The sequence below is a fragment of the Mrakia frigida genome (genome assembly GCF_051309035.1).
Source record: "Mrakia frigida strain ATCC 22029 unplaced genomic scaffold BDY24scaffold_5, whole genome shotgun sequence".
In the NCBI taxonomy this organism is placed as follows: Eukaryota; Fungi; Basidiomycota; class Tremellomycetes; order Cystofilobasidiales; family Mrakiaceae; genus Mrakia; species Mrakia frigida.
The window spans coordinates 152,663-172,181 of record NW_027481276.1 but is presented as its reverse complement, the minus strand read 5'-3'; the positions used below and the strand labels follow the sequence as shown (position 1 = coordinate 172,181).

The 19,519-nt window shown below is 56.0% G+C and overlaps 6 protein-coding genes across 6 annotated transcripts; 3 read left to right on the top strand and 3 right to left on the bottom strand.

Moving 5' to 3' along the window:
- Window positions 1-629: 629 nt before the first annotated feature.
- BDY24DRAFT_412483 (uncharacterized protein) lies at window positions 630-3,555 on the top strand (the record flags this gene model as incomplete). The annotated part of the gene is made up of 3 exons (XM_076643065.1): window positions 630-759; window positions 845-852; window positions 1,138-3,555. 3 exons carry the CDS (start codon window positions 630-632, stop codon window positions 3,553-3,555), a joined length of 2,556 nt encoding a protein of 851 aa, XP_076499438.1.
- A 1,789-nt stretch (window positions 3,556-5,344) lies between these two features.
- BDY24DRAFT_325051 (SMAD/FHA domain-containing protein) lies at window positions 5,345-6,947 on the bottom strand (the record flags this gene model as incomplete). Its single annotated transcript, XM_076637055.1, has 7 exons — window positions 5,345-5,443; window positions 5,544-5,559; window positions 5,653-5,692; window positions 5,836-5,954; window positions 6,142-6,260; window positions 6,408-6,503; window positions 6,642-6,947. Coding segments are annotated over 7 exons (795 nt in total), but the record flags the coding sequence as incomplete, so codon positions are not given.
- Window positions 6,948-7,033: 86 nt separating this feature from the next.
- SAN1 (ubiquitin-protein ligase SAN1) lies at window positions 7,034-8,161 on the bottom strand. The gene is made up of 2 exons (XM_076636613.1): window positions 7,877-8,161; window positions 7,034-7,799 (listed from the first exon to the last, which is right to left on the bottom strand). The coding sequence occupies exons 1-2, from the start codon at window positions 8,037-8,039 to the stop codon at window positions 7,141-7,143; spliced, it is 822 nt and encodes a 273-aa protein (XP_076499436.1). The 5' UTR covers window positions 8,040-8,161; the 3' UTR covers window positions 7,034-7,140.
- Window positions 8,162-9,793: 1,632 nt separating this feature from the next.
- BDY24DRAFT_412481 (uncharacterized protein) lies at window positions 9,794-10,355 on the bottom strand (the record flags this gene model as incomplete). Its single annotated transcript, XM_076643064.1, has 2 exons — window positions 9,794-9,803; window positions 10,114-10,355. The coding sequence occupies 2 exons, from the start codon at window positions 10,353-10,355 to the stop codon at window positions 9,794-9,796; spliced, it is 252 nt and encodes an 83-aa protein (XP_076499435.1).
- A 191-nt stretch (window positions 10,356-10,546) lies between these two features.
- BDY24DRAFT_379025 (uncharacterized protein) lies at window positions 10,547-12,661 on the top strand. Its single transcript, XM_076639010.1, has 7 exons — window positions 10,547-11,032; window positions 11,177-11,257; window positions 11,353-11,416; window positions 11,509-11,517; window positions 11,602-11,750; window positions 11,860-11,990; window positions 12,101-12,661. Coding segments are annotated over exons 1-7 (921 nt in total). The 5' UTR covers window positions 10,547-11,030; the 3' UTR covers window positions 12,586-12,661.
- A 102-nt stretch (window positions 12,662-12,763) lies between these two features.
- Window positions 12,764-18,662, top strand: BDY24DRAFT_379021 (uncharacterized protein). The gene is made up of 6 exons (XM_076639009.1): window positions 12,764-12,930; window positions 13,031-13,423; window positions 13,601-13,820; window positions 13,914-16,851; window positions 16,939-17,562; window positions 17,636-18,662. Exons 1-6 carry the CDS (start codon window positions 12,828-12,830, stop codon window positions 18,464-18,466), a joined length of 5,109 nt encoding a protein of 1,702 aa, XP_076499433.1. The 5' UTR covers window positions 12,764-12,827; the 3' UTR covers window positions 18,467-18,662.
- The last annotated feature ends 857 nt before the right edge of the window (window positions 18,663-19,519 follow it).

Sequence of the window (19,519 nt, the reverse complement as noted above, 5' to 3'; positions counted from 1 at the left end):
CATCTGACACTGCTCTGGGTAGGCGAAAGAGCTGCTCTCTTGTTCCAAAAAAATGGCCGTGAACTGACGACCCCTGCTTTCCTTCCCTCTCCTCTTTCCTCTCCTCTTTCCCTCCACGCTCTCCTTCTTTCTCCTCTCCGTCCACCTCCTCTCTTCAAACTCCTTCCCTCCTTAAACTCTCCGGAAACTGCGCCTACAGGCCGTCAACCTTCTCCGCCCTCGATTCGTTTCTTGCAGCAAACAAACGAAAATCCTTTCCGACAGTCGCCCCTCTCTCCTCTCCTTCTCCCTTCATCAAGAGAAGACGATCCCTTCCCTTCCCCTCTCTCCGTCTCTCCTACAGCCGCTCCCGAATGGCCACAGGATCTCAGCCTTCCCCCACATCGACTACATCAGGAGAAGCTCGTCAGCTTGAGGAGGAGGAGGGATCGACGAGCTCGAGGGGAGGTCGAGAGGAGCACGACCACTCAGGGAGAAGGAAGAACGGAGGAGTGGAAGCTGGATCTGTTCCTTCCGAACCTAAAGATCAGCAAGGAGGTGAGTAATCGTCTCTTCTTCGGTCCATGTACTTCTCTGGGAGTTTGGGAGGAGCGTCAAGGAGGGGAGCGGAATTGTGAAACGAGCTCATCATGTCTCCTCTTCTCTCCACTTCCTCCTCCTCGGCTTCCTTCCTTTCTCTCCCCAGCTTCGAACAAACCTCCCTCCAACTCAAGTTCTGCAACCTCAACTCTTCCTCCCTCTGTCGCTTCAGGATCAAGAGTGAGTCGTCCGTGATCTCCGTCTCAACTCAGAGCTGTCCGTCCTTACTTTCCGCTCCACCGTTCCTTCCTTCTCCTTCTTCCAGCCCTCAACGTCGACGAGAAAACCGAAGCGACCCCGAGATCCACTTGCTGGATTACTGGTTGACGTACCAGAGAAACGATCAAGGAAGAATGTCGAGCACACTGGTGTGAGTTTCCTCCTTCGATCCTCTTATCGTTCCTTTTTTTTCCGAGGAAAGACGCCTCAAGCTGACCATGTTGCTCGAACGTCTTTTTCCTTCTCTCATTCCAACGCAAACCCTCTCCTTTCCCATCTCTTCCTCCCCAAATCCGTCTTCCCCTCTCCTCCTCGACTCGTCGTCCCCCTCTCTTTCAGCACACCTCCCTCCCCAACCTCCTCGCTCCTCTCCTCACCTCCCTCCCATCAGAGTACCAACCCTTCCTCCAAAACCTCACCACCGACCTTCAACTCCTTCCGCTCCCTCCTCTACCCTCCCTCAGTTCGGTCGAGCTTCAACGTCACCTGGATCACTGCATCGAATGGAAACCGCTCGCTGCCGATCTCGCCAAAACCGTCTACGGAGACTTGTTGAGTTGGAAGGAGAGAGGGAGGTTTGCGGACGTCGCTCATAAACTCACTCCTCGGATGAGGTATCTGAAGGCTGCTCTGGAGGATATCAAGGAGGGGAAGAGGCCGGCGGAGGGGACGAAGGAGACCAAGGCGAAAGGGAAGCAGAGAGCGGTGGAATCGACGTCGACGAAGAGCTCGAGAGGAGGGGAGGCCGAACGAGGAAGACGAGAGGTCTCGAGCGACATGTCTTCGATACCTTCTCCTCGTATGGACGACGTTGGACATGCTTCCTCGAGCTCCTGGAGGTCGGAAGGTTCGCCTACGTCGCCATTGGATCGGACGGACGGGCTACCTCTCGATGGTTCCTCGACTAGTCCTCATCTCGACGTCGCTCCTCCCTCAGCCCATTCCACCTCTTCCTTCCCTCAGCTCTCGGGACGGGTTCCATCGCCTGGGCTCGTTCGTCCTCAGCCACAGTCGCGTCGTGCACTCGATCTCGATCTCGCCTCCTCCTCTTCCTCCTCCCTCCCCGCCGAACCCAACCGATCTCAACCCACTCAAAAGTTGTACCAACCGCGTCCTCCCAATCCCTCCCCTTCTACGAGCCAACACCAGAGACCATCCCCTTCGGCTCCCATCCCTTCGACGCCTCACGATCACCCAAACCCCGTCAATCCGTTCTTCCAAAACCCCTACGCCAGCCTTCGTCCTCATACCCAAGTCAGGCTTCCACCACCACTCCCACCTCCTTTCCTGGACCCTACTCGATCGCCTCTACCTCCTCCTGATCATCAGCAATTCTATCCTCCTCCTCCTCAAACGCAAACTCGAAAACCAGATCCGCTCAACCCGAACGCTCATCGACTTCAGTACATCCCTTATCCACTCCACAATCAGCCGTTTCCACCTCATCAACCCTATCCTCCCCAGCCTCAATACCTCCAGCCGTCGGACGGATTAGGAGATCTTCGAAGCCAGCCGAACGAACTCGGTCGTCCTCCCACTCGTCGACGAGCACCGTCGTTGACGTTCGATCTTTCCCGACCCACCACCTCGGTCTCAAGCTCCCCGTCGTCTTTTCAACCCGTCTTCAAGGAGCCGTACCTACCTGGAACCTCGCGGACTCGGTCGTCGTGGCCCTCGGATCAAGGAGGCTCGCCTTCCTACGCCTCTCCCTCCTTCTCGTCGCGTCCGGTCACGTCCCCCGGCTTTTCGTACCCTCCTCCTCCCGTCAACTTCCAACGACAGAGGGAAGCTCTCTCTTCCTTACCATCTCTTCCTCCCACCGCACATCGAGGTCGAACTCCTTCGAATCTCAGTCTGGATACTCTTCCTTCGGGAGGGGACGCGTCGTCGTCGCCTTGGTCGTCCGGTCTTCAAGGACGCCAAACCGTCTCCTCACCTCATCAGAACTCACCGTTCCTGAGCGCGTCAAGTCCGGGGTTCCCGCTTGGAGGAGCAGGAGGAGGAGGAGCGTCCTCGTTGTCGAATCGAAACTTGAATCTCCCTTCGCCTCAGCACCAGTCCGAGTCCCAACGGCTTCCCTCCCCTTCCCACCTCGTTACCTCTTTCGCCCAATCTCAACCCTGGGACGTCGATCTTCCTCGTCCTCGACAGTCGCTCCTTCCTCCGAGCCCTCGATGGCAGCCGCAAGCCTCGACCGACCCAGGACCCTCGTCGTCGTCGTCGGCGTACCCTCCCTTCGGTCTCGAGCAGCAGCCCACCTTCCAGTCCCCTCCCCAACCTCAGCCTTCTCTCGACTACCAACCCTACCACCAGTCCTCCTCCTCTCCCCCTCCTCCAGCCTTTCCAGACTATCAATCTCTTCCGCCTGCTCCTCCTCCGCAACTCTCCTACCCTCAACCTCAACAATCTCAGCAACGACGTCAACCCCAAGGCCAACGTCGAATCACTCCTCCCGAAGCGTTCTTCCCACCTCTTCCCATGAACAACCAACCCAACGCTCCTTCCAACCCGTCTCAGGCGTCGTTCGATTCGTCAAGATGGGAGCCAGCGCCGACGTCGAGAGCTTGGGAGTCTCTGCCGACTCCTCCCACGCGACCTCCACCGGGAGACTACGACTTCTGGAGGAGAGTCGACGAGGATCAGGAGATGGGTTGGGGTGGTGGTGGTGGTGGTCAGGCGAGAGGTTCGGGAGGGGGATCTGCGTTGGGGGGAGAGGGAGAGGAGGAAGAGGCGTCGAGGAGGGGGATGGGGAGTTGACGATGTGGGTTCGAAGAAGGTAGACTAGTCGATAAAAGAATTTAAAGCTGACTCGACGTTTTTTTTTTCGTTTTGATCAGGGAGGAAACAGAGACTGGGGTTTGAGGGGAGCTCGAAGGAAGCGGGTTTGGTTGCGTCGTCCGAAGAGGTGAGGCTTTCTCGTCCTCCACTCCTTCCACAAAGGACTACTGGCTGATCGTCTCGTTTCCTCTTATCTTTTCTCTTCGAGACTTTCAGTTTGAGCTACCGATCGAAACGACGAACGGGAGCAAAAAAAGAGAGGGAACGGGGACGAGGGAAAAGAGAGGAAGAGAACGAGAGGGTCTCTAGCTTCAAATAGTTATGTTTACAGGTCGTCGTGTCTAGTTTCTTCTTCATCTTACTTTGGGTCTATCTACTTCAGCCCCGCTACTCGATAATACCAGCAAGAGCACGAACTCCTTCCTTCGTTCGAGCTTTCGGTGACGCGAAAGGGGAGGTCCGTTCGAGTTTGAACATCCAGAGCAAAAAAGTAAAAGTAAAACGATATGTAGAGTAGCGTAAGCGTAGAAGTATTAGGCGAGAGAGAGAGGGAGAGAGGGAGAGAGGGAGAGAGGAGCAGGCAGCGCACGTAAGGAAGAGAAAGAGAAAGAAAGAAAGAAAAAAAGCAAGATCCGAGACGACGCGAACGACGCGTGAAAGACAAAACAAAGAGTGGAGAGAAGGGAGAACGGAGAACGGAGAGTCGTGAAAGAGAGGGAGAGAGAAGACGCGCCAAAAAAAAACGGAGGGATCTCTAGACGTGAGAGGGTGGTTGGTACAAGCATGGTAGGAAGAGAGAGAGAGAGAGAGAGAGAGAGAGAGAGGGGGGAAAGCAAAAGGGGGGGTGTAGAGGAAGAAAAATGCAAAGAAAAGGGAACGAAAAGGAAAGAGAAGGAAAAAAAAAAGCAAAAAGAAGGAAAGGCTTGAATGAAGCTCACGCTCACGCTCCCGACGAGCTTCCTCCGGTACTCCCTTCCCCGTCCTCTTCCCCACCCTCCTTCACCGTCCTCACCCTGCCTTCTCCACCCTCAACGACTCCTCCTCCTCCTCCTCCTTCGCTGATCGTGTCCAACTCCTCAACGCGTCCAAGCAGACCTGATCCTGCGAGATCCTCGTCCTCGTCGAACGAGACGCGTCGACCTGCTGCGTCGTCCTGCTCTCCTCCTCCGTTGAGACCGACCGAGGAAAGGGTCGAAGAAGGGAAGCCGACGAGGGTTGGATGAGAGCTGGTCGATCCTCCTCCTCCTCGGATCTCGGCGTGGACGTCCTCCTCCTCGTTGTTGCTGTTGTTGTCGTTGTTGTTGTTGTCGTTCGAAAGCGTCTCGTTCCTCTCTGGAATCGGTCTCGATCCTGCTCCTGCTCCTGCTCCTGCCCCTCCAGCAAACTCCTCCGCCGTCGAAGCCTCCCCCAACCTCTCCCCGAACCCAACGGAAGCCGAGGATCCCAGCTCTGCCGTTCGAGGCTGACCGACGGCGGTTTCAGGTCGAGCTCCCACCTCCTCTGCTGCTGCTGCTAGCCTCGACGGTGCTCCTCCGACGGGAGATCCGAAAGGTCCGAGACCGCTTCGACTGGCGTTGAAGTCAACGTTGGCGTTCTCGTCTTCGTCCTCCTCCTCCTCGTCGTGGTCGTCGTTCCTTTCGACCTCGGAAGCATGAAGAGCTGATCCGAGGGCTTGTTCAAACGCTTGTCGAACCGACTTGAGGGAACCTTTGCGAGAGATCAGGGATTCTCTTCGAGAGGACGAGGTAGGTTCGTAGATGTCGTCGGTTTCGACGTCGGCTTCCAAATCGGCGAACGACCGGCAGACGGGGCAGGAGAAGCCTGGGTGGTGGAGGGAGAGGAGAGGGCGGATGCATTTGTAGTGGAACTGAGAGAGAGAGAGAGAGGGAAGGAAAGGAAAGGAAAGGAAGGGTTAGTCGGAGGGGAAGGGTGAAGGTGCTGCTGAGAGGTGAGAAGGGAAGACGAACGACGTGGGAGCAGGGTCTGGAGAGGAAGAGACGAAGCGGGATCGGAAGTCAGCGACGGGAGCACAAGAGCGAGCAAAGAGAGAGAGAGAGAGGAAGTACGACGACTCACGCAATGAACAAGCTCTGGCAGATTGAAACCGAGAACAAGCCTGATTGAGAAGAAAGAAGAAAAGAAAAAAATGACATCGTCGACGCGGTCAGGGCATCTCTCTCTCGCTCAAGCGGGGGGGGGAGAGGCGAGCTCGTCCGTCGAACGACGCGCGCAGAAAAGGGGAAAGGCCGACCAACTCACAAATCACACAATCCGTCACGTTCGCCTTGACCCTCTTAACCTTCTCCTTCCCACTTCCAGCCTCAACAGAGGAAGACTCGTCTCCTCGAAGCGCGTTCAACTGCTTGAGAGCGTTGGTGCTGGAGAAGAAAAGGGGGGGAAAAAACGAGACAGACGCGTCAGTTTTCGGTTCCCGACCTCCGTTCGAAACTTTCCTCCCTCGTCGAATCCCATCTCGAATTCGGATATGAACGACTATACGCTCTCGTCTTTTGAAAGACTGTATTAAAGAGAGCCCCAAACCAAAACAAGCCAAAAAAGACTCACTTGAACGTGTTGGCCCCGCTCTGCCAGCCTCGACCGAGCTCGACCTTCATCTTGACGCAGCGGTAGATCTCCTCGGTCCCGCCTTGGTAGTCGACTCCGAGTTGGATCACGTCTCCGTCCTGTTCGTCGAAGGAAGTCGAACAAAAAGAAGGAAGGAGGAGGAGAGGAGGGAGAGAAAAAGTCAGCTCGCTGACTAGATCGAAGCCGCGTCGACGAGTCGCGGCCCGCCTCTCTCTCTCTCTCTCTCTCTCTGAAGAAACGCGTACCTTGATTGCAAAAGGCTTGGACTCGACACTCGGAGGAGAGAGCCGGATGTGGTTGAGGAACGTCCCCGACGACGATTTCGTGTCCTTGACGAAGAACTTGAGAAAAGGCAGAACAGAGAGCAGGAGGTCAGTTCAGCTCAGGATCGTCTGAATCTTCCTCTTTTCCCCACCTCCTATCCTATTCCTCTTCCCTCCTTCTCTGACTTCCACAGCAAGAAACGGAAAAGAGCTCACCTTCCCTCCCTCCTGAGCCCAAACCTCAGCATGACACCTGCTCACGACCTTGCTCTTGAAAGCGACCTTGGTACTGTTGAGCGCCCCTCCCCTCGGTGTGCCATCCGCTCCACTCTGCTTGTCGGTGAACCTTCCTATCTTGAGAGCGAACACGTCCAACGACGACGACGACGACGACGCAGGCGATTCTCGAACGTCTCGCACGACGGGGTCGAAGGGGAGGGAGTGGGAAGCGTCCAGGAGAGGAACGAGGCGGAGGCGATGGAGGAGAGGGAGGGAGGTTGAGGTTGAGCCTGAGCCTGAGGGAGGAGAGGTCGGGAGGAGGAGGGAAGCTGGGACAGCGTCGGACTCGAACCCCGTGTCAGGGGAGGAGAGGACGAAAGGAACAGAGTTGAAAGGGGAGGAGACGATAGGGTTGGAAGGGTTCGTGAGGAGGATGGTTGAGATGGCTTTTGGAGAAGCGAAAAGGAGAACGACAAGATCAGCTCAAGAGAAAGATTCAAAAAGGAGTCGATCGGAGGGAGGGGAGGAGGACCTCGTTTTTTCCCTTCGTTTCCTCCTCGGCCCAGGTCCGACTGAAAAGAACCAAAAGAACCCAAAAACTTAATAACTCACGAGCATGTTCTCCTCTAGGACTCTCCCTCTGAAGCTCCAGTCCTTCTCCCTCTGCCCTCCTTGCTGCAGCTCCGACAGCGTTGGAAGGTGCCGCAGGCGGAGGAGTGCTTGAGCTTCTCCCTCCTCCCGTTCCCGCCGACGTAGGTCTCAAACTCGCAGGGGAAGCCGTATTACTACTCGACGACGAACCACCTTGGTTGGATATCCTTCGAAGGAGACGATGACCGAATCCAGCGAGAGGGTCTGGTTGATGGGACGAAGAGAGAGGAGGGGAAGGGAGTCCTCCTGCTCCTGGAGAGCTGGCCGGGTTCGTTCTCCTTCTTGAAGAAGTGTGGTTGGGAGGAGTCGAAGGGGATGGTAAGGATTCGGAAGAGGAAGGGATCGGTTGAGGGGAAGGAGGAGGACCGCCGTTGGTGGTGAAGTGGAACGAAGAAGGCTGGTGGGACGTAGACGGAGGAGCGACGTTCGTTCCTCCTTCGACCAGCTGGGGGTGCAAAGGAGGTCGAGTCGTCGAATCACTCGTGGCTGCTCGAGGGCGTCGCACTTTTTGCAAAGAGAGGCGCAGGTCAGCTTTAATCTAAGAACGGAACGGTGAAGAGGGAGGGAGAGAGAGAACGAACTGAACGAAGGCAGGAACGAAGGTCGGGGAGAGGTAGGCGACCTCATCCCTCCTCCTCCTCCTCCTGAACCCATCGTGCTCATCGACTGCGACAGTCCAGTAGCATCGTCGATGAAGGGAGCAGGGTGGTAGCTCGAGGGGCTGATCTGGATCGGAGAGGGCATTGGGCAGGAAGGAGGGAAGGAAGAGGGGAAGGAAGCCGTTGGGAGGAAGAGGGAGGAAGGAGAGCTCAATCGTCGTCGGCCTCTCGTTTCGACGCAAGCCACGTTTTTCCTTTTTGGGCCCGCCGTTAATAGTGCTTCCTCAAAGACGTTCGAAACAGAGTGTTTCCGCAGACGAACAGTGGGTGATCAGAGTAGGCTCAGGAGATAGGGGTCTGAGACTGAATCTCAAAGGGAAGAATCGAGCTTGAATGAGAGGTCGAGAGGACTCGATGTTCGGACGCCGCGTCGTCGAGCCAGCCTCTCCTTTTGATTTCCTCTCTCCAGTTCTTCAGGAGTCGGAGAGCACCGATTCTTAAATTGAAGCATACGAGGGGCGTTCGAAGATTGCTCCTAATCCTTCGAGCGTTGTGGGGGTTTGAAGAGGAAGTGTGGAGTTCTTCTCGTTCCGTTCTTTCTTTTGCTTGTTTTGGTCACGACGCGTCTCTTCTCCTTTTCCCTTCTCGGTTAGAGACCCCGCTTCGATAGGTTCTGGGCCTCGCCCTTCTGTTTATACTTAGTTCTCTTCCTCCCTTCACCGAGTCTTCCCGTTCTGTAGATCCCTTTGCCTGAAACCCTTCTCTTTGCGACGCGTCTCACCTGTCGCGTTCCCTTTTTGCTCTCGACCCTCCCTTCTGTCTCGACTCTCTACTTTAGATGCGTATTCCTCTCGGTTCTCGCGCTCGCTTCCTCTTCCCTTTCATAGTTTATACCCCTTTTGATTTGCTGTGACCACTGAAGCCTTTGCGACGTGTCTCGCGTTCCGCCTTCCCTTTCCCCAGCTACTCCCTCCTGCTCCTGTTTCCTTCTCGGTGCTATGTACTGCAGACCGTGTTTAGTATAAAGAGCGGACTAGTTTTTGACCTTCTTGCCTAACCATCAACTTTCACCCCAGAATTGGTCAACTTCTCAGCTTCCCTTCTCGTCTCCCTTTCTCAGCTTCCCTTCTCCAGAACCAGTCTCGCAGTCAAGTCGCCCAGTAGGAGTCCTCATTCTCCCTCGCGGTAGTTCTCAAGTCGCCCGTAGTAGTAGCCTAGTTCCGACCTTCCTTTCCCCTCCCAGCCTCCTAGAGCTGAAACCTCAACGAGCACTCTGCCAGCGTCGTTCCTCCCACGAACTTTGATAGAGCTACCCCTCACAACCCCTCCCAGAACCCATTCACTTTACAGTAGAACGTCCACAGCGTCGAGCAGCTTCCTTCTCTCTTCAACCCTTTCCTCCCGCGTCGGTCGACCCTCCTTGAAGTCGGGCCATAGAAGGGGAAGCAGGTGAGTGTAGAGTAGGAGGAGGGACAAAGAAGTCAGTAATGCAAGCCCTAGGGTCTTCAGATCCAAGAGAGAGAGAGAGAGACGCTCAGGGCGAAGCAAGCTAGATACGGGAGGGAGACGTGAGGAGAGTCAAACGCGACGCGTCGATTCAAAAAAAAAAGGTCCCCTCCCTCGTCTTGCTCTCCTCTTCCACCATCCTTGAAACTCAACGATGTTCCCATTTTAGCCTCCTCGAGTTCTCAGGAAAATTGGTCGTCCAGGGCCAAAGCAAAGCATGCATGCAGGTTGTGGGAGAGGAAAGAGAGAGGCGAGGGAAGGTGAGTCGGGAGGGAGAGAGACTCGTCGAGCTCCTGGAGGGTTGAGAGAGAGAGCAAGGGCGAAAAAGGACCTAGAGGTGGGTAACTGCAGTTGGATAGATAGCTCCATAAGAAATCCCATACTGAACGATCACTATGCACAACTGCGAAGATCGACGAGAGAGCGAGAGGAAGAGAAAAAGTCAGCTCTCGACGAACGCGGGCGCGCTCTCGCTCCCTTCTTCTCTTCCTCTTCCAGCGAACCGGCCAGCTCTTGTGGACTGAAACTCACAAACTCACTCGTACAAAGCTGTGCTCCTCCTCCTCCTCCTCATCCAACTTTACGCCCGTCTAAACGCTGATTTCCCCTTCGTTCGTTGCCCTTCCCTCCTCTACTTCTTCTTCGTTTCTCCTCCAGCCGTCCCCTCCCGAGCCGCCTTCCTAGCCTCACTTTTCTCCTGCAAGGCCGCGTACCAAAGCTGCCACCCAACGATCGAGATCAAGATGGTGCCCGCCGCTTGGAATCCGGATCCGAGGTTGGCGACGACGAGGGGGAAGGAGAGTTGAAGGTAGAAGTCGCGAGCGGTGAGGCTGCCGAAGGCGGTGAGAGCGAGGAGAGCGAGGAAGAAGAGAGGGGAGGAAGGGTCGGTGAGGCGGGTGAAGAGGTCCGGTGGGGGGAGGAGGGGGTGGTTGGGCGGTGAGGGAGGGGAGGGCATTTTGGATGGGAGGAGAGGAGGAGGAGAGGAGAGGAGAGGAGAGTTTGGAAGGAGAGGTTTGGTTGGTTCCTTGTGGATGAGGAGCGATAGTTGAGCTTGAGGATGAAGGTTACAGGTCAAGCAGCGTCTGGGTCAAAGAAGTTGACGGTTTTTTTGGTTGATGTAGTCGGGAGGGAAGGAGGAGCCAGAGAAGCTGATTGTGCCAATCGAAATGTTGAGCTCGCATCTTCCTTCCTCTTCCTCCTCTTCCCTCCCTCTTCCTCTTCCCTCCCTCCCTCACCAAAGAAAAAATGTCTCCTCCCTCCCCCAAACGCACCACCGTCCTCATCATCGTCCCCATCGAACCTCCCTCCGTCCTCTCAGCCTTCAAGACCAGCCTCCCGTCCCACTACGACGTTCTCTACCGGCCTCACAACGAGTTCGAGCAGCCCACTCAACTCAAAATTGAGGAGGATGCTTTGCCGACCGAGGAGGACTATCTCAAGGCGGATGCGATGTTTCTGTTCAAGTTTCCGAGAAATCTGTGAGTGGGGAGGAAGTTTGGGGGAGTTGCGGGAGGGAAAGGAGGTTGGTTGAGCTCGAGGTTGGACGACGGACGACGGACGAACGAACTTCGATTTCCCTCGTCCCTTTCTTTCGCTCTTTTTTTGCTGGGGCTCGGAGGGCAGCATAGGGATGTAGGGTCATCTTTCTGTCTTCCTGTTATGCTTTCCATCAGCGAGGCAGATTCATCAACGCCCTCTAAACGGTTCCTTCTCGTTGGAACTCTCCGCTGACTCGCCGCTCTCTCCTCCTCCCTTTCCTTTCCTTTCCCTTCCCAGGCTCTCCATCGACCAGGTCCCCAACCTGAAGCTCATTCAGCTCTCCTCCTCTGGAGCTAACCAGCTGTTGAACACTCCTTTGTTCGTTTCCCTTTCTTGATTGAGCATCTCCCTTTTTTTTTCCCAGCCAGGTTCGGAATCTGACTCGACGTCCTCATCGATCTTCTTTCTCTCAGCTGGAACTCCATTCCTGCCTCGCACCCTCTGATCCTGTCCACTGCTAGTGGGATTCACGTTTCGGTGAGCTCTTTTGAAACTCTTCTTCAAGCTATGTGGTCGTTTTGGTTCTGACAGTTCCCTTTGCTGATTTGAACCCGCGTCGTCGCTCGCAGACCATCGCTGTTCGTCCTCTGCTTCCTCCCTTTCTCCGAGAAACGCTCTCCGCTCACTCCCTTCCTTCTGCTTATCTTTGAACCTATCCCCAGGAGCACGTCATCGGAACCAGCATCATGCTCCTCCACCAACTCCCTCGGTTCCTCCTCGAAACGCGAAACAACTCCCACTGGACGAAACCTTCTCAGCTCGGATTCTTCATTCGTGAGATGAGAGGTCTCACTATGGGTATCTTGGGATAGTGAGTCCCCTGAATCTTGCCTCGTCGGTTTTGCTCAACCGAGGAAGGACGGAGGAAACCTGACGACGCGCGCGTCTGTTTTTTTCTCCCTTTCCCCCCTCCCTCCCAGCGGCCACATCGGACGAGAAGTCGCTCGACTAGGTCAAGCCTTAGGCATGACCATCCTCGCTGCTACTCGCTCGGGTGAAAAAGCTCCCATCGGAGGGTTCCTCCTTCCTGGAACCGGAGACGAAGCAGGAGGTAAAACAAAAGTCGCGTCGTCCTGCCAGCTCTCCCTTTCGTCTCCCCCCCCCCTTTCCTTTTCCTTTTCCTTTTCCTTTTCCTTTTTCTCGAAACCAACCCCCCGTCAGACATCCCTACCGCTTGGTACTCCACCTCGTCCCCTTCCTCTCTTCACAGCTTCTACTCCTCCTCCGACGTCGTCGTCAACATCCTCCCTTCCTCCCCTGCGACCGACCTCTTTGTCAACGAAACCGCCTTCCGCTCCATGAAGAACGACGCTCTCTACATCAACGTCGGAAGAGGTCAAACCAACGACGAGGACGCTCTCGTTCGGGCTCTCCAGGCCGGGCTGGAAGCCGGGAGCGGGAAGGGTGAGGGAGAGGAAGGCGAGTTGAGAATCGCTGGAGCGAGCATCGACGTGACGAGGGTGGAACCTCTCGCTCAAGGGAACGCGTTGTACACGTTGGAGAACGTGGTGCTGACGCCGCATGTGAGTGCGTTCACGAGCAAGTATTGGGAGTTGTGCATGGAGGTGTTTAGGACGAATTTGGGGAGGGTGATGGAGAAGGGGGAGGGCGGGTTGAATGCGATTAGAGGGAGAGGGGAGGAGTAGACTAGATCTTGGACGTTAGATGGTTGTTTTTTTTTCGGCTCTGTTAGTAGATTATATAGATGTGCGGTTTGTTAGGCTTTCTGTTTCAAAGAAGGAGAGGAGCACAGAAAGAAAAAGAAAAGGGAGAACCAAAAAAAAGAGAGAGAGCTCGAAAAAAGGAAAGTCAGTCGCGAAGATCGTTCAACCTCCTTCCTTCCTCTCTCCTCAAACCGCGACAGCCCCTCCCTTCCCCTCCCCTCAAGATGCTTGCATCCCTCTTCAAGAAGAGACATCTCTCCATCGATTCGAACCCAACCCCAACCACGTCCTCGGATGGCAACGTCAGGAACCCTTTCGGTGCTGAAAGTGAGTCGAGCTTTCCTTCCTTCCCTTCCCTCCTTCCCTTCTTCTTCTTTGCCCATCCATACCTGACTCCCTCCTTCTTTTTTTTTCTTCTCCTTCGTAGACCTCCCTTCTTCCTCCTCCTCCTCCTCCTCGACCGCTGAACGCGCTCCCACCTCGTCCTCGTCCTTCTTCAGCAGCAGTCCTTCTGGGAAATCCAACAAACAACAACTCTCGAATCGATCCTCGTCCAACAACGACTTCATCAACCTTCAGCAACCAGCCTCCTCGACTCCGATCCACTCGCCCAAGAGGAGCGGGTTCTTCAGGAGGAGGCATTCGATAGAGTCCCTCGTCGTCGTGGAAGGAGAGGGAGCAGGAGGAGGAGGAGAGGAAGGGAAGCTGAAGGAGAAGGAGAACGAGAACGAGAACATGGAGAGTCCGTCCTCGATGAGGGTCAGGGCGAGTGAGAAGAAGAGGAGGTTCAGGTTGGTGTACGACGGTGTAGGATCGAATGGTGAGTACGGTCGTGCGGTGTCTGGTTATATAGGAGCGGTGGGGAGACGAAAAGGAAGGAGAGACAAAGTTGAACGACAGATCGATCAGCTCTCGCTTTCTCCCTTCCAACCCATGCTCCCTCCCCCGTCTTTTCTGAAGCTAAATCCGACCTCTCTCCCTCCACTATTCTCTACAGGCAAATCTTCATCCTCTTCCTCTCCTTACCGATCCTCCACAACCCCAGCAGCTCGGTCTTCCCCTGACGTTTCGATTGCGAGGTCGCCTTCGACGGAGGAAGCCTTCTACTCCTTCAGACTCCCGGAACCTCTCCCTGCTGGAACTCCTACGACGGGGAGGAAGGGGATCCTAAGGGAAGGTCAAGCTCCTGGTACGGGGAATAGCGTTCGGTTCTTCTCGTGAGTCTGCTCGTTTCGTTTGAGCTTGACCTCCTCGCCCTCCCCTCGTCGGCTGACTCTAAAACGGCTGGCTTCCTCCCTCCTCTTTCCCAGTCGAGACAACATCCGAATCATCTCCCCAGCACCCTCCCCCGACGTCTCCCACAGCTCTCAACTCTTCGCCGACTCCCGAACCTCCCCTCTTCACCAGGAGCAGCGTCACGACGAGGAGGACACGAGCTTGGACGAGGAAACGGGTATCGATCAATCCCTCGCCATCGGAATCACCTCCTCCCCTACCTCCTCGACCAACCAGGACTCCCCTCCTTCCCAGTTCGCTCATCGATCCCAAATCGAGATCCCTACCACTCCCCTCATGGCCTCAACGTCGTCCTTCCTCGCTCGGATCAGAGACATGTCCCCTTCGACGCCGGATCACACTCGATCCACTCTCGGAGGCAGCAGCAGCAGCAGCAGCTTCGGACGGAGGTTCGTGGAGGAGGAGGAGGAGGAGGAGGTCACCCTCGAGATGCTCTCGACCAACGCGGAGAGATCCAACCGAAGGAAGAGCACAACTCCTACTGGATCGCCAGCGGTTCGTGGCTCAACCTCCCTCTTCCCTCCTCCTTCGACGTCGCCCCTCAACCGGAACTCGCCCCTCACGTTTGGATCAGGATACCTCCCTATGGACTCGCCTCATCGACTGTCTACCATCGCTGGATCGACTTCGCCGAGAGGGAGCATGATGCTCGAGATCGCCGACGGAGGAGACGAGTCCTTCACTTCGCTTCCCTCGATGGACTTCCCTGTTCCGCCGGAGGACATGTCGAACCTGATGGGAGACGTTTCGAGGCAGCCAGGGATGGAGATCTCGGATTCGAACGTTACGAGCATGGATCAGGATCAGGAGGAGGAAGGAGATCAGGACGAGAGTCGAACGACGAGAGGAGGTCAGGACGCGACGACGAGGATGTCGAGCTCGTTCCCTTACCTCTCGATGGAGAGTTCGACCAGATCTTCGTGCGACGAGGAACGATCCTCTTCCAACAACCCTTTCCGATCCTCCCACTCTTTCGAGTCCAACGGCGCATCCCTCCACCAAGCCTCCTCCATGAGCAAGGATCGTCGTCGAGAATCCGCGACTTCGACCCTGTCCGTCATCTCCTCCCAGAACACCATCACCGAAGCCATCGACTACTACTCCCAACCCACCGATGCTCAAACTCCTCCTCGACCTTCGCCTTCCACCCCAGCAGCAGCCAACGCCGATCTCACCATCTACCACACTCCCAGTCCTCCTCCTCCCACCTCCTCCTCCTCCTCTCGAAACAGATCGTCCTTCCTCCCCTCCTCCTCCTCGGCGGATCGAACCGTCTACCACACCCCTCGATCAGCCAACAGTAGTCTTCACTTCGGATCCATCAGCTTCAACACTCCTCGAACGCTCGCTTCCACTACCACGCCCAGCAGGTCAGGAGGAGGAGGAGGAGACGTCTCGACCTTCCTCGCCAACAACAACAACAACAGCAGCAACCCAGACGCATCGTTCGCCAGATCCATCGTCGAAAAGGGGATTACTCCTGGACAGGTCGGCTCCCCGTCCTTCTACTTCAACCTCGATCAATCCCCCTCCGTCCCTCCTTCCCATCGCAACGAAGGAGAGATGATCCTCGTCCCTTCCCTCTCACCCAACGAAGTCCTCGCTCTCAACACCGAGTTCTACGAGTCCCAACAGCAGCTCATCGAGTCGTCCCGAACCAAGTACGCTTTGCAGCTGGAGATCTCGCAGGAGCTGGAAGCTAGTCTGGCGAAGCGGGAGGCGGAGTTGAAGGCTTTGAGGAAGGAGGTAGTTACTGGAGGAGGTCAGAGGGCAGAAGTTGAGGTTGGTGGGGAGGTGAGGGATCTGGAAGTGAGGTTGGAGGCCGAGAGGAGGGAGACGGAGAAGGTTCGGGAGGAGAGGGACGAGGAGAGGGAGAAGAGGAAAGAGTTGGAGAGTGGGTTGGAGGAGTTGAAGGAAGGGTTCGAGAGGTTGGAGGCTGAGAACAGGGACAGGGAGATCAGAGGGGTTCGGGAGAGGAGGAACGTCGAAGAAGAGGGAGAAGGGGAGGAGAAGGAACGGGTCGTCCTTCAGCTGAGGGAGAAGATCTCGCAGAGGGAGTTGAGCTTGTGGGAGGTGAGAGCCAAGTTGCTGGAGCAGGAGAAGGTCCTCGAGATGGCGAGGGAGGACAACGGGACTCTCGCTGGACAGGTCGACTCGCTGGAGGATCAGGTCGCCTCCCTCACGGAAACCAACGGATCCCTGGTCGAAACCGTCTCGGAACAGGACAAACTCATCGAGAGTCTGTCGATCAGGCTGAGGACTCAGGAATCGGAACGCGTCGAGCAGGCTTCGAAGGTCGAGAAGGCTCATCACCTCGAGCTCGAGAACGTTCGAGCTTCCTCTTCCCTCGTCGTCGTCGCCGACAAATCCTCTCGCTCCCTCCTCGCCACCTCTCCCATCTCCTCTCCCTCCTCTTCTCTCGACCTCCAATCCGGCCTCCTCCCCGTCGTGGTCGCCGCCCTTCGTCGAGACCTCTCCTCCCTCACCTCCCAATCCCTCCGAGACCAAGCCAAGATCCAGATCAACTCGGAAGAGCTCGAGAACCAATGGAAACGAGCGGACGAAACCTACGACGAGATCACCAAGCTCAAGCACCATCGAGACCAGCTCCAGGAGACGTGCACTCGCCTCGAGGAGGACTACGCCGCGTTGGATCAGCAGCTCGTTCAGGTGTCGGCGGAGAAGGAGAGCTTGCTGGATACGCAGGATGCGTTGATCGGGCAGAGGGATGCGGTGATGGCGGAGAAGGAGGAGTTGGAGGCTCAGGGTGGAGGCGGGAGTGGGCAGCAGGAGGAGTTGGAGGAGGAGAGGGACTTTTTGTTGGAGGAGAGGGATAGGATTGTGGCGCAGAGGGATGAGGCTTGGGAGGAGAGGGACGAGCTGCAGGTTAAGCTTGAGGAGGCGATGGGGACGATCGAGGCGATGGAAGGGGAAGCTGCTGAGATGAACGAGGTGAGTTTCAGGCTTCCGACTTTTGTTTTTTTTCGTCCTCGACGCGATCGCTGACCTTTCATCCCTTCTCTTCTTCGGTCTCCACAGCAAATCACTCAGCTCTCCGAAGAGATCACCACCCTCACCTCCCAACGAACCATCGACATCGATCAACTCGTCCGTCTTCGAGCCACCAACCTCGAACTCGTCGCCGTCCAGGACGAGCAGACCTCGAAGGATCGAACTCATCAAGAGCACCTCGACTCTCTCTCCGCCGAGATCTCCGCCAAGGACTCCACCCTCCGAGACCTCAAAGCTCAACTCCACTCCCTCGACGAATCCCACTCCAAATCCCTCAGGCAGCAAACCCTCGCTCTCGAGCAAGCCCAGGAGGACGCGGAGAAACGCGTTCGAGACCTCAACCGAACGATCAAGGAGCAAACTCGTCGGATCACCACGTTGGAGAAGACGAGAGAGGAGGAGAGGCAGCAGTTCGAGGAGGCGATTGCGGAGAGGGCTTCGGCGGAGATGGAGGCTCATCTGAGCGGGTCGAGGTTGGACGCGGATTCGGGAGAGTTGGAGAAGTTGAGCAAGTTGATTGCGCATTTGAGGAGCGAGGATGCGAAGAAGGAGGTGACGATCCTGAGGTTGACGAGGACCAAGATGGAGTTGAAGTCGGATTTGGAGAGTTCGGAGATTGCGTTGGAGTCGAAGCAGCAGGAGTTGGAGTTGGTGAGTCGACGTTCTTCTTTCGTCCTTTCGTTGTTCCTCGAGCTGATCCTGATCTTATCTTCGACTTGTTCAGGTCAAGAGGAAGTTTGGAGTCCGAGGTGTCGCAGGATCAACACCAGCTCCCAACAGAGCTCTTCACTCTTCCCACACTGCCGCTCCCTCGACCGTCTCTCGACGACAATCCGTCGCTTCCACCCCCTTCACACCCGGTCCAGCTCCAGCTCTCCCACCCTCCTCCTACTCAGCGACTCCCTCCGCCGCCGTTCCAGACACCCCAGGACCTGCTCGATCGGCTCGTCCTCGATCTTCTCTCGCTATGGGCACCCCTCTCCAAAAACCCGCTCCTCCTCGATCTCGCTCCTCCCTCGGGGTTTCTTCCTCCTCCTCCACCCAAATCCCTCAATCCCTCCCACCTTCTACGACCTCTCGACCTTCCATGGACGCCCCGATCTCCGGTCGACCCAGGTTCTCCCTCGCTCCCGCTCCTCCCGTCTCCTCCAACGGCAGCAAGATCTCGGACGAGTCGCCCACCATCCTCACGAGGTCCATGAAATCGGTAGCCGCTATCGCTTCGGCGTCGTCCCTCAGGAGGTCTTCGTCGGTAGCCACTCCTCTCGCAACCTCGACCTCTTCCAGTAGCGTCAACAGCAATCCGATCGCCGTTCAGGCCACCCCTCGACGAACCTCCATCGCTCCTCCTTCGTCTCGACGAACTTCGATGACTCCGGCGAGAGGGATGATGGCTCCTCCTGCTTCGGCACCAGGACCTACTAGTTCGAGGAGCATGAAGCCGAGTCGGGTGATGGTGAGGAAGGAGAAGAGTCAGCAGGAGGGGGCGGAGAGGATCGAGGAGGGAGACAAGGAGAACGAGGTGGATGCCAGAAGGGTTCCGATGCTGGCTTGAAGGAAGGGAAGGAGAGTTGAGGAGATACGAGGGTTAACGCAGTTGTGTTCTTGTTTGGCTATAGAGAATCATCGAGGTCTCGTTTCGTTTTCGGTTTGCTTTTTTGGGGTTCCGTTTTCTTTTGGGCTTCTTCCTTACGCTACTATACCCTTGGTTTCGGTAATGACTTGATACGATTTTTCTTCTCGCTTCTCTGTTTCTGCTCGATCTCTACGGAAGCTGATCGGGTTGAAGGGAAGGCAAGGGAAGGGAAGCAGCGAGGCGGAGACGACGCGCCTTTTCTCTCGACTTGACTCGTGAGTCTTCTCATCGCCCTCCCCCTTCGCTAAATCACAGATCTGCTCTTCAACCAAATGCGCAACAAGGGTCATCTCGATGTCTAAGAGAGAGATACGCAAAGAAGTCTAGGCCATCAACTCTGGAAGAAGGAGCTCGTCGAGGAGCGTGCTCGTTGAACGTCGTCGCCGCCTCCAGAGCATTCGGTCGATACGACTGCTTTCTCGTCATCGTCTTTCTGTCTCCAGTCTGCATCTGAGTCCGAGTAGAAAGAGGGAAGACGGATGTTAGCGACAGGACGAGAGAGACAGAAAGGAACAGAGACGAACGGCGTGGTAGACCTCGGGCTCGTTCTCTGCGATGATGGCTAGATCCCGCTCTTGTCTGTGAACGAGTATCGAGTCGGACGAGAAGAGGATGTCCATCTCTTCGAGCGTTCGACCAGAGGTCTGAAGTGAAGAACGAAAGGAAGTCAGAACAGAAGACGAGTTCGACAGAGCGAGAAGGACAAGACCAGACCTCAGGGTAGAAGAAGTAGATGAACGGCATGGTGCAGAAGTTGAGGAGTCCAAAGAGGATGAAGGTCCAGTAGGCTGAAGAAGAGGAGAAGAGGACGTATCAGCAGCAGTCGACGTGTCTCGTCGCGACTCTTTGAACTCACAGATGGCGTTGAAGAGGAAGGGAGTGATCTCTGTGACGACTCCGTTTCCGATACTGAATCCAAGAACGAAAATAGCTCGTCCCTTCGCTCGGACAAAGAGACTTTGAGCTCGACAG